The sequence below is a fragment of the Gavialis gangeticus genome, unplaced genomic scaffold (genome assembly GCF_001723915.1).
Source record: "Gavialis gangeticus isolate Ggan-Ray unplaced genomic scaffold, GavGan_comp1, whole genome shotgun sequence".
Taxonomy (NCBI): domain Eukaryota; kingdom Metazoa; phylum Chordata; order Crocodylia; family Gavialidae; genus Gavialis; species Gavialis gangeticus.
The window spans coordinates 41,438,433-41,451,595 of record NW_017728993.1 but is presented as its reverse complement, the minus strand read 5'-3'; the positions used below and the strand labels follow the sequence as shown (position 1 = coordinate 41,451,595).

The 13,163-nt window shown below is 41.6% G+C and overlaps 1 protein-coding gene across 2 annotated transcripts in view; it reads right to left on the bottom strand.

Moving 5' to 3' along the window:
* Nucleotides 1-3,743: 3,743 nt before the first annotated feature.
* CCDC18 (coiled-coil domain containing 18) overlaps nucleotides 3,744-13,163 on the bottom strand; it is a 79,004-nt gene continuing 69,584 nt past the window's right edge. For both annotated transcript variants that reach the window (XM_019501619.1, XM_019501622.1), the window contains 5 exons: nucleotides 11,566-11,727; nucleotides 10,617-10,796; nucleotides 9,079-9,172; nucleotides 7,087-7,270; nucleotides 3,744-4,205 (listed from right to left, as the gene is read on the bottom strand). In XM_019501619.1, coding sequence (XP_019357164.1) covers nucleotides 3,984-4,205; nucleotides 7,087-7,270; nucleotides 9,079-9,172; nucleotides 10,617-10,796; nucleotides 11,566-11,727 — 842 coding nt within the window. In that variant the 3' untranslated portion in view covers nucleotides 3,744-3,983. The remainder of the gene's footprint in view (nucleotides 4,206-7,086; nucleotides 7,271-9,078; nucleotides 9,173-10,616; nucleotides 10,797-11,565; nucleotides 11,728-13,163) is intronic.

Sequence of the window (13,163 nt, the reverse complement as noted above, 5' to 3'; positions counted from 1 at the left end):
CCGGAAGCCGGGCACAGCTACTTCCGCTGCCGGGATCCCCTCTGCCACGGCCCGGAAGCGGAGGCAGCCCCAGCCGGCTGGGCTCAGGCAGGGCCGGGCCGGGCCGTGGAGCGGCTGGGAGCAGCGGATGGCGGGAGCGGGCGCCACGTAGCAGGAAGCTCCTCGGGCGCGGACCGGCGTGCGGGCCGGGGCTTGGCTCCGTCCCTGGTCTCGCCCGCCGGACCTCCCGGGAGTAGTGACGGGGCCTGCGGCACAGCTCAGGGCCGTTGATCCAGCGGGTCTCGGTGTCGCTGACTCCGGGCAGCCCCCGCTGGCCTCTGGGACCCGAAGGGTGGGGCTTTGTCCAGGCGGGGACTAGCCTGAGCCGGCCGCAGATGCTTGTTTTCACCCCTCGCCTGTCCCCGCCCCCTTCAAAGGACCTGGTGGCAGCCAGGGTACCCGGCAGGGCCCTGCCCGGGGCTGGACGTGGCCACTGCAGGCGGGAGGGTGCGGAGGGCTGTGCTGACACAACCCTGCTTGTGCTGCTGCCCTTGGACCTGCCCGGAAAGAGCCTCCCAGCCCAGGGACTTAGATGCCTCGGCCCTAAATGGTACCATTAGTTGCTCCAGATTTTAGGTGCATGATACCAAGGAATACAGTATTTTCCTACCAGTACCACACTGAACCTAGCTTTATAGGCACTGTTCTCAGGAATTTCCCTAGGGAACTTGCCTTTTAGAAAACCTTTCAGTAAATGCTGTAAGTGTTTGTTCCAACTTCAAGGCATTTTTGGTAAACAGGTTGTATTGTGTTTTTAAAAAGCATAATGCTGAAACATTTGTTGACTATGACAAACTTCTGGATTTCTGTTGCATGTAATTGAGCAATCAAGAATGGGAGCATTGTTGACAAAGTGATGTTTTTTGCTTCAGCGCATTTCCCATGAGCAGCACCACACCAGTATACTTGTAGGGAATCTGTTCTGCACATCTTATACCTACTCCCAAGACCAGAACCATTTGACTTGTGTTCTGACCATTTGTGTAAGTGACAATTAGCACACACGTATGCAGTGTTAGCAATGAACATATTCAAGTTTTCAGCCATTTCCAGTATTTTCTCTCCATCCTTGTTTCTAACTCCCTATCCATTCCTCCTACATCACTGTAAACCCTTCATTTCTTTTTCTAATGTCCATTCACATCCAGTTTCTCTCATTGCTTTTATTGGATTCTAGAGGCACTCTTGCAGCCTTTTCCTCTACTTCCCTGCAGCCCCCTTGTTTTGTGCATATGATAATTATGTTCAACATTCCTTCTGGCATCACAAACTTAACTGCCATCAATCTGTCACTTGTGAAGTCAGTCATGCTGCCTTTAAGGCCGCCCTGCAATATTACTCCAACTCTCTTTCTTCTGCCTTTTGTATTAGAGAAGATCCTAGGATCCTATATCCTGCTCCCTGTTCTCTTACACTACCATCCTTCCCTTGTGTTTATTGTAATCAACCTGCTTGCCCATTCCTTATTTCCAAGAGATTTACTATTTCTCTCCTGCCTACAAGGATCTCAGCATTTATCGTACCAGTTCTCATTACTCACTCTTCCACTTGCTTTTTTAACTGCAGCTGTGGGGCCTACTGCACAGGCTTGATCTCTTCCCCCCAGCAGCTAGGGGATAACTGCAAGATGCTTGGGAATATGTCAATATCCCTCACATCTGATCCAGATCCATATAATTTTGGAGCAATATTTAATTTAGCCGGTTGGTCTGTGACAATGGTCACAATTTTAAATGGGGACATTATCACCAATCAAAACATATTGTGTGCCATGCAGTGAGACTGAATTTTGGGAATTTTCCTTCTTCCGTATGGGTTGCTGGCCAGGTTGAAGAAGCTAACGTGCCATGGACATTCTCGTTTTAAGGTGCCTGGTATGGTCAAGTCGCAGTGGAATCCGGAACTCGGGACCTCATGGTCAGGAAGCCAGCAAGCCCAGGACTAGGCATCTCCTTGACTAGTGATAACTCAAGGGACTGAGGAAAATTCAAATTAAAGGAAAAAAAAAACCCTACTGGCCAGGAAAGGGGTAGGGGGAGGAGAAAAGAACACAGCTAAGCTGAACCCAGGACTTTGTGCTTGAGTGATCAACAAGCAATTTGCTATGCCACGTCTATGGATCTTTGCTAGGACCTCCCACCAGAGCCCTTTGGACTGGTAAGATCCCAGGGGAGCAGACCAAGCCCCAGCCACAAGGCACCATCTAGCCAACTCACAGGCTAATTTTAGACTCCTCTGATAATACAGCATTCCACCCTTATGGTTTGAAGAGACCCCAGATGGGGGCAGGGGGAAGCCTGGCTTGTGGCTCCACATCTCTGAGGAGGCTTGTAGCAGCAAGCCAGGCCCTACAACTTGGTGCTTTCTTGCTGTGGCAGCAGTCAGGCAGACCTGGGAGCTGGATCCCACTCTGTTCAGGTGGGCAGAAAAGAAAGTGACCCAGCCAGCCAGTCACAGATGAGACAGCACCTCATCCAGGCAAGGCACGACAGAGAAGAGACTTGAATTCACAGCCTGCCAACAGCAGGCCCATAGCCAAGGGCCTGTACTATACAGAGCCTGAGGCCAAGTGTCTGCCCTGTGAGACCCCACAGTGATTACTGCCCATGATACAACGGCATCTAGAACCCAGGACATTGTATCTGAGAGGCCAGAAAACTGGCCCCTCGCTATCACATAAGGCCCAGGGCCAGGAATCTCTTCTGCAGGACTCCTTGATCAGTGATAGCTGGGGAAAAATCAAGAGAGTCAACACCACTGTTAATCCACAAGAGCCCGGTCACATGAAAGCAAATGGTAGGAGTTCGTACAGGAAGCTGAATTTTATGGAAGTCTAAGAGAGCACTCTATAGGGAATTACTTTAAAAATTTACCCAACTTCAAAATTCCAGTTTGTTGAGGAACATGCTTTAGAGTCTAAGTATCACCTTTCAAAAACAGTGTAGCCAAGGTGTAAAAATAAAACAAGAAAACCTGACTTTGTATGCAGAACCCAAGGATGTGTCAGAACTAGTCAGTGGAGCTGGCTTAATTTAGCAGACTACTACAGGTATTCAAATATAGCAGTAAATGTAGGACAGCTGAAGACCAGCATTTTCAAATCTGGGTGCCCGAAATGGTAGGTTGCTAAACCTATATTTAGACATCTCGGTAAAAAAAGGTCTTATTTTCAAACACACAGAACATCTTACGTTCCCAATTAAGTCAATGGGAGATGCATGTATCAGCGCCTTGGAAATCTAAATGCATTTATCTAGAAAACTAAATACGGATTTTTAAGTCTCCAGCTTTAGGTGCCAGCTTGGAAAATCTTCATTATAGTGATGTGTTCCTAATAAAAAAGGAAATAACCATAAGATATTATCAAAAAGTGATTATAAATACACAAAGCATTGTGTTTAAGCTTCTTGGGTCAAATTAATTTCTGTGATAGTTGTAATGACTCCAACTAAAGTATATCAAAGCTGAATTTGACCCTTTAGGAGTAGCAGCATCATTGAAAAAAATAATACATTCAATGTTCTTTTATTTATACAAAAACTAAAACACTCATCAGTTGTTTAAACTTTCCAGTTACTATATTTTAAGACAATTTTAAAGATTTGTACATCTTTTATATTATTAACAACAAGCTTGTTCTAACACTCTAAAATACAGTATTATAGAACTAGGTGATAGTAAGTGATTCAAGAATTACTAGACTGTTAGCAAAGCACTTATATATTACAATAAGGTTCTACAAATAAGTTTTTTTGTACTGCTCTCAGGAGGTTTCACTTTTAATTCCAATAAATGTTGACTATAGACATTCAAAATATTGTTGGTCATAAGTCTAATATTTTTACAAGGCACAACTCTGTAAATAAAGAAGATAACCAAAATTATTAACAACAGATCTGGCAAGACCATTTATCTTCAAAATACGACAATGTTGATAATATCAACTAAGTTGACACAATGTTCTTTCTACTGCTCCACCTCAACAGTTTGAAAAAGTTAAGACTTGCATGGAAGATTCTGTCATGATGAAAAACCATTTTGTAGAAGCTATCAATAGGTAGATTTCCATTTGGATCTGCATATTTCAGAGTTGTCACTGGGGTGTACAAGGTGTTGGTCTGATGGCGAAAGGGTGGATTTTCTGCAAGAATTATCTTTACTGTGTGCTGTAAAAATGAGAAATGGGACCATAACTACAAAATATCATTTATCAAAGTAAATATGTAAATGTCTAGTTTTCACCAAGCAGAATGGTAGAGCAAGCATTAGAGTTTTCCAAGATCCTCTGGGAAATATGACCATATTTTAATGTGGTTAAAATGCATTAAGGCTTTTTCTTAGTATTATTTGGAAACTGCATAAACTTCTTTCTTTTTGAAGCCAAGTAGCATAGTTTTATTTTCCAATTTTAAAAGAGAATATCGTCAATTTTTTTACTACACAAAAATATTTAATATCTTCTTAGTTTGAGATCAATTACAGAGTACATGAAAATCAGTACCTCTCATCAAGGATCTCTCTCTGCAACTGGGCTGTATGTATCAATTACATTTTCAGACTTATTAACTGATCTATACCAATATGAGTTGTTGAGTCATGTCATTTGGGTGAACAAAATGTGAAATTAACAAAAATGAAGGCTGAGGCAAAAATTCTTAATTCAAATACTGTATGTCATATCAAATGTGAGAATGAGGGCCCCTCTACATGTGCAGGTAAAGGTGTGATTTAATGAGCAATTAAACCTTTACACCTTTACCTGCACATGTGCATGGCAGGAGGTGCGATTCTGGGATTGTGCATTAGGTCCCATCATCCCTTACTGCTGGGACAGAGAGAGTCCAATCCCAGGCTCCCCCTGCACCAACAAGAAGCAAGCTCTGGAAGATGGGAGCCCCTTCAGTTGAGGGGCTCCCAGCTGTGGTGGCACCCCATGCACCACCAGAGCTGGGAGGTTTTAACTGTCACAATCCCCCAGCCCCAGGGGTTTCATGAACCCCAGAGGCTGGGAGATGGCAGCAGCTGTGATCCCCCAGCCCCAGAAGTTGTACACACCCCCGGGGCAGCCGCATCCCCTTGTGCTATTGGGACACAGAGTCCATAGCTGCTGGGGCTGACAGTTCTTTCACTTGTGGGACTCCCAGCTCCAGCTGAGCAGGATACACCCTTGTGGCTGAACCCTTCTACATATGCAAATTAAAACTCAATAAGCTATAAAATTAGTACATCCTTTTTAGGTATAACTTTATAGCAGGTTGAAGCTGTTTATAGTATGATAGGTACTTTGCATGTGTAGCTGGTCTCAAGGTCAACTAGCTACATGCAAGATACCTGAAGCATGTAAAGGGGGCCTGACACTTCATATTTGCCAGCTTACACACAGTATACTGATTGCTGTGCAATTTAGGGGCCTTATTCTATTTAAACAAGTACAATTTTTTTTTAAATATACTATGGGTGGGATTTTCAGATGTGCACTGTGTGGATCTCTCATCCCATGGAAGTCAGTGTTCCAGTAATTTTACTGGGAAGAGCAACATGCTAAAGCTAGAAACTAGGGATGAGAAACCATTAAAAAAATTAATAATTAATTGCAAGATTTAAAAAAAATAGTTGCAATTTATCACAATTTTGATCACACAATTAAGTAATAGTCAGTACCCCCGTCCCCAACAGCCCAGAGCCCCCATGCCCTGCAGCTTTTCCCTCACCACCACCAACAGCCCCAACCCTGGCCTGCCCCATGCCAACTCTGGACTTTTGCTGGCCAGAGCAGGCCAGCTGGAACCTGTGTAAACAGCCCTGACCCCTGCCCACCCCGTGCCTGCTCCAGACTCACCCTGAGCAGTGGCCAGACTCACCCTGGCAGTGGCCAGGCAGAAGCTTCTGTTCGGAGCAGGGGAACAGCGACCCCCCCCCCCCCCTTCAGTGCTGCCAGACCCTTCTTGCTGCACCTGCCCACACAGGCTGCCCTACTGCTCCTCTGCACTTCCACCACTGGTCTGCTGGGTTGCCCGGAGGCAGCAGTGACAGTGGCAGAGAGGAGCCGCAAGGCAGCCCAGGCATGGGCTCTGGGCAGCTGCAGCAAGAAGGGCCCGGCAGCAGTCAGGGGGAGGAGTCACTTTTCCCTCGAGCTGAGCAGCAGCTTCTGCCTGGCTGCTGCCTCTGCTGCCACTGCTCAGAGTGGGTGGGTGGTCTGGAGCAGACACAGGGTGGGCCAGGGTCAGGGCTGTGCACGTGCATTCTGGTTGGTCCAGAGCTTGTCTGCTTCACCAGGCCAGGTCCAAAGAAGGTGTGGGACAGGCCATATTTTGCCCACCCCTGGTCAAAATGGATGTGTGCGATTAATGCTTATTACAAAAATTAATGTGTTAATTTGTGTTAATCATGTACATTAACTATGATTAACTGACAGCCCTACTAAATATTATTAAGAATCATAGTCTGTAAGGTCAACAGTAAGTTAGCGGGACCCTGCAGGCTTCCTGATGTTACAACTCTTTATGCAGACAGACCTATGCACCCATGTAGCGTCTTATTGAAGTAAATGGTGAAGCATGGGAGTACAGACTCTTCTAAGGCAGGACCATGGCCTGAATGAGTATTTTATATATTAAAGATGTACTCTTGTTTTAAAGCTGTCCATCATCATCTACATGAATTTTTGCTTTGAATTCTATGACACCATGAGCAAAGCACAATTTTTAAATCTCTGATTGTGTCAACTTTTCCTTTCTATGGACAGAACTCAGGCAGAGATTGACTTGCTCTAAAGCTCTACATAAGCCACAAAATGTACCAGTCCCTCAGTGACAGAAATCTCATCTCGACTCCAGGTGACACTGTAATCCAGAACATTTCATGAGATGAGTTGTTACAGTTCTCTACTTAATAGTATTAAAGTATTAAAATTCAGTTACTTTTTAAAACCTGAAGAATTTTACACTTTTTCTAAATTCTAAATCTAATAATTTTGCAATTAAATATAGTTCTATAGGCACACAACTAGAGGATTCTTATATTGAACAAAGTAATACCAGTGAATACCTCTGCAACTTCCTCAGCACTTTGTCCCAGGCTTTGAAAAATCTGATTGTAATTTTTAAGGTAAACATCAGTAAACATATGAGCTGTTTCTTCATCTGCAGCGGAAAGGTCCATTTTCATTCCATCTTCATACACCTTTTTTTCAAATTCTGTGATCACAGGTCCTGGTTCAATCAAACTTAGCCTGTTCCAGAAAGAAAACTATATTAGTGATCTTTTTTTCCTATGTGGGAAACCTGCAACTCTACCATTCTTATAGACAAACAGTGTCAAAGATGGCCCATAGGCCAGATCTTAGTGCTGCCACTGGGTCTTGGGTGTTCCACACACCACCAGACCAGCTCTGCATGCAGGGCCCAGAAAGTGCACCACATGCAGCACCTGCTGTGGCCAGTCAAGGATGTTCAATACATGTGGTACACACTCTGGGGCGTGGCACCTATGGCATCCACATCCAGCTAGTCCAGGATTTGTGCCACGTGCCTGCCCAGCCTGCAACTGTGCCACATGTGGCGCACACATCGCAGACTGGCTAGAGGGGTAGGAAACACATGTTCCAGGCTGGCCAAGGAAGGAGGGTTGTGCTGTCTCACAACTGTTGGACTCCGCAACAAAAAGCTAAGGACAACCATAAACTTCACTGTCTTCTGGACAAAATTATAAATGACCTCTTCATCAGAGTTTCACATGCGAATAAGAATAGAAGTAAAGAAAGAAAGACAGAAAGGAAAGAGAGAAGGAAAGAGAGAAGAAAGAACCCAAAAGCTGAGTCTCTTTGGTTATCTGGTACAGTATAAAGTGCCTTATGAAGCACTTTATAGTGCAGTACTAAGAACTGTATAAATACTTAGCATATCTGCACAGACTTTTGCTGTTGCTGGGCTTGCTGGAGGAGATCATTTTGCCCAAAGATCCATATCAGCAAATTTCAAAACTACATTAAGTCATTAAACCACTTCCTTCTCCAGTTCCAATCTGTTTTTAAGCATCTCAGTCCTCAAAACTTACTCACTTCCTCTTTGAACAGGGTCTTTGCAACAGCAGTTCCTTAGTAATTCCAGTTCTGTGTTAAATGATAAGGAATACTTCACTCTAATTTTTAGGCTGTATCATGCTATTGATTGTAAAGCAGAACCCTCAAATTGCAGTCTGCTCAATGCTGCTCTTGCATACAAGTTATGACTGGTTACCGTACTTTGACAATTCTAGTTCCCGAAGTGCTACTTTTTATACCCTCTCGTGAAAAAACTCTTGAATGCTGCATGCCACAACATTTTCCTACCTTCCTTTCATTCCCCCTATAAATCTAAACTACTTACACATACTCATCTTATTAACTCTTTAAACAATAACATTAAAATAAAAGGGTAGCTATATTTAAAAAAATTAGGCCCTGCCATGTACCCCACACCCTTTTTTATATATATAATTCTTGCTATCCTGTGTCCTTGACTTGTAGCTATCTCCCTCAGTATCTTGATCAATTCCTTCTGAATGCTATGGAAATGGTTATACATGCCTGTATTATATATAAAAATGTTAAAAATTTATTTTAATTTAAGCTTCTCCTGGGCCTTGTCATAAATGAGCCCAAAGACTAAATAAAATATACCAAGGCAAACATATTGCATGTCTACAACAACATCCCTGTAATACTTTAGATTGAGAGTTCATATTCCCAGGGATGTGCACATAAACTACACATATTTTTAAAGTACCTATGCTGTTCAGTCTAAAGGTAGCTTTACTTTTCCATATAAACATTTTCGGTACTGTAGTGGGGAAGGCAAGGAGCTTATGCAAGGAGGTTTCAGTGCATTTTTGTACATGAATAACTTCCATGAGGTCAGTTAAAGAAAAATTCTTTATCCTTTTTTTCCTGGCTAAAAGCCCACTATAAAAGCACTGCTGCTGCACCACTACCAATTATAGCTCATGATATATTTTAAAGTATAGTCTGAAATCCATCCACATCTCCAAATCAATTCTTACCGAAGTTTAAATTGGAGTGCCTGTATGGCTAAACTTTCACAGAATCCTTCCACAGCAAACTTAGATGCAGCATAAACATCATTAAACAAAATACCTGAAGGGAAAAACAGAACCATTAGAAACTTATCTGATGGAAGATGCTAAGATAATTTTGAATTTTAAAACATCTTGCATTTTCTAAAAAATCTTAATTTTTTTGTGGTTGTGAAGGCATAAAAAATCCTCACTGAGACAGGGCTAATTTAACAGTAACATATATCTGAAATGTTAAAAGTGACCCTAATAAATGTATGTGGATGGCAAAATCTTTTTTTTTTTTTTGACACACACACTGATCAGTGATTGTCAAGAGGAAAGGCATTTTGCTGAGGCTCTTCTGCACTTTACCTGTAGTTATAGGGTACTATTGGCAATTGGTGTGAATCAGAACAACTTTAAAACTGCTCCTTAATCACAGCTGAGGATATGGCCTATGGTGTATGTTTGTGCTAAGTATTTTTGGTTCTTATACACTGGTCACATGTATAGGGCTCTACATGTACCATGCAGTTTGCATGATTTCCAAACCAAAGCATCATAACAGCAGGATTGATTTAAGATTCAATGAGATTTGGAGTTGTTTCTCCTTGGGGATGTTAAGGAGGTATATGTCAACAGAGCAAGCATAACATTGCTCATATAAGCAACTTCTGCAGCTAATGTCTTGACTGTATGACCCCCTAACGCACTGGAATAATCCACCTTAAAGCCACATTAAAGTAACTGAAACTATACATACAAAAAAGCTTATACAGGATGGAAGACCAAATTACTTGCAAAATTAGCTGACTCTAATGGGAAGGGTTTTTTTTATAGTAAGTGGCAACACTATGGAGCCTCGTTAGAGGGAACTTTTCAGAAAGATGATGAAACTGTTTGGAACACAGGGTTTAAACGGAAGTGGCAAAGGATAAATCAAAACTACCATAACCTTTTTAAAGTCTGGAGTGTTGATTGTATTTTTCTTTTGGGTGGAGATGTTGAAAGACCACCTTCTATACACTGTTGAGAAATCTTCCCCAAACAAAGGTACTAATTAAAAATCTCAGATTGCTCTAGTAAAAATTCCTGAAGGAAGACGACTTTTTAAATCAAATTTTAATGTCTTTGCATAAAATGTAAATGCATTTGTCTTCTCTCCAGAGTATCTTTAAATGAGAGAAAGACATTTCTACATGCAATTATATTGTGAAAGAGTAATGTCCTATTCTCTACAAAACTCAAAGATAGCTATTTAGGTCCAAATCCGCTAGTTTTACCCACATGGTGCAGTACTTCACTCTGCAAGCAGTCCCATTAAAATTGCTGAGAGTAGCTGCATAGTCAGATATCATACAGCATGAATAATGATAGCATAACTGAGTCCCATGTTTGTAAACTGGCGGCTTCAGCATCATAGGAAGCAAAAGCTTTACTCACTAGATCTCACTTTTTCAGTTCATGGTTTAACAAGTACATTTTTCTAGACACAACTAAACCATTAGTACAAAATATTTTGCCTTGTAATCCCATGACACTGCTTATTATGACTATATGTCCACTTTTTCTCTTCTTCATATCAGGTAAAATCTCTTTCAGGAGTCGAACCAGTCCGAAGAAGTTAGTATCCATCACAGTCTTCATCTCATCAATGGTCTGGCATTCTATAGGTCCAATGAGCCCCATTCCAGCATTGCTAACTATAGATATGAAAAATAGAGTGGTAAGTACAATAAACATTAACTTGGCAATTTTATTGGAAAATACATGCTGGTTGAAAAGAGCAACTAAAAGAAAAGGTAAAAAAATAAACGAGTCATTTTTCTTCTTCTGACTTAAACCACAAGAACATATTTAAAATTGATCGTCTTTGCCTTCCCTCTCTTTGAGTTATTTTATAACTTTTTTTTAAGTAATGTAAAATATCAGATCATTTACAAGCATTGTAATAAATAAAGTGGAACTATACATATCAATACAAATGGGAAGAATGCAATGGATAATACCTTGCTTTAAAGTGTATATTCAACCTACTTTTAGTGTAAATAAACAGTCATCTAATGTGGCTACTCTGTCATGTGTCTGAAGTGTAAGACAAAGAATCAGGAAATCAGAGTTTTATGCTCTTAGTTTTAACACGACTTTACTATATGATCTTGAAGAAATAATTTATTCTTTTTGTGTCTGGAGTTTTCTCCTTATGTAAAATACGGTTGAAATGCTTCTCTATTTCAACAGGATATAATGAGATTTATTTAATTAATATTTTCATAATGTCTAGAACAACTTGACTGGAAGGCACTATAAAAGTGAATGGTATTACTGGTTGTGTTTATTTATACTGATGCCTTCAAAACATTTATTCTTTAAAATACACTGTCTACCTGAACCTTTCCTAAATATTTAATGCTGAATTTAAATGACATTTCCCAACTACTCCACACTTTTTTATTCATATTTATTACTTGCCTAGGATATCAATCCTCCTCTCAGGAATGTTATTGACACATGTTTTAATAGACTCTTCATCACAGACATCTAGTTGTTTTATTTCCAGGGTTTTACCCAATATGTTGCTTGCAGCTTTTTCAAGTTTCTCCTTCTTGGACAGATTCCGCATTGTGGCATATACTACAAAGTATCATAAACAGTAATAATCAGAAATGTAACTGCAGAGAATATAACATTCATAATAGAAAGATTAATTACTAAGACTACAATTTCCAAATTAATTTTTGAAAGCATACTTTAGTAGTTAAATATCACAATGATAGGGTCTGAACAAAAACCTAAAGCAAAGAAAATTAATTTTTAATTTTTATATAATACTTGTTACACCCCGACTCCATGCAGCACCCAATGACTAGGGAGAAGACGATTCAATTGCTCATGGATCCTGTTAATCATTAGCCAGAGCAAGAAGGGACCAAACACCAGCACACATTGCTCGCAACAGCTTTATCCAGAATGGAGAATGCATCTTGTTCTTCTTACACAATGGGCTCTAACACTACAACCTTGTTAGAAAACTGCTTGCCTATGCATTTGCAAGGTTATTTTTAACATATCATTTTGTCTTCTGACCAGCAGCTTTTGCTGAGACACAGAAAAAAGCCTTTATTCAGCTACAAATCCAGTGCTCCCTAAAATCCAAATATTGTCACCCTAACAAGAATAACTTCCCCAATTTGACTCTCAAGGTGCCCAATGGAGAAACAAACCATTTACATATTCAGATTTACAACAAGGCACTTTCTCTTATAAGTAAGAGAAAATAGTGTAAAAAACTATGGCCAAGATGTCTGGTAACAGGGACCAAAGTTTAGGCACCTAAAAAAGACTTAGGAGCCTAGGTCCTGGATGCACATGTTTGAAGGACTCCAGACAGCAAGGATATAGATGGCCATAGCCAGAGAAGTGTTTTAAGAATGACCGTCAAAAAGTGAAGGGCTTCTTGAAGCATCTCTGCACTCCAGATTTTTCTCCATACCACTTCCATTGGGTTGAGGGGGCAGGAGGAGCATAGAAGACAACCAGTGAGCACTCTTAGTATTGGGAACCTCCAGGCTAAGGACAGAAGTTACACATAAACCAGTTTAAGTGATCAGAAACAGGTTTATAGTTTCATACTAGGTAGGGTCAGAAGGGACCTGAGCAGATCATCAAGTCCAACTCCCTGCCGTGGGCAGGAAACAATGCTGCGGTCAAACAAACCCAGCTAGGTGATTGTCTAGCCTCCTTTTGAAGACCCCCAGGGTAGGAGCCACCACCACTACCCTTGGAAGTTGGTTCCAGATCCTAGCCACCCTGACTGTGAAATAGTGCCTCTTGATAGCTAGCCTGAATCTACTCTTGGTCAACTTATGGCCGTTATTCCTCGTTACTCCTGGTAGTGCTCGAGGAAAAAGGGACTCTCCCATAGCCTGCTGGTCCCCCTTGGCCAGTTTGTAAAAGGCCACCAGATCCCTTCTTAGCCTTCTCTTGTGGAGGCTGAACAGGTTCAGGTCCCTTAGCCTCTCCTTGTAGGGCCTTCCCTGCTGCCCCCGATCATGCAAGTGGCCCTCCTC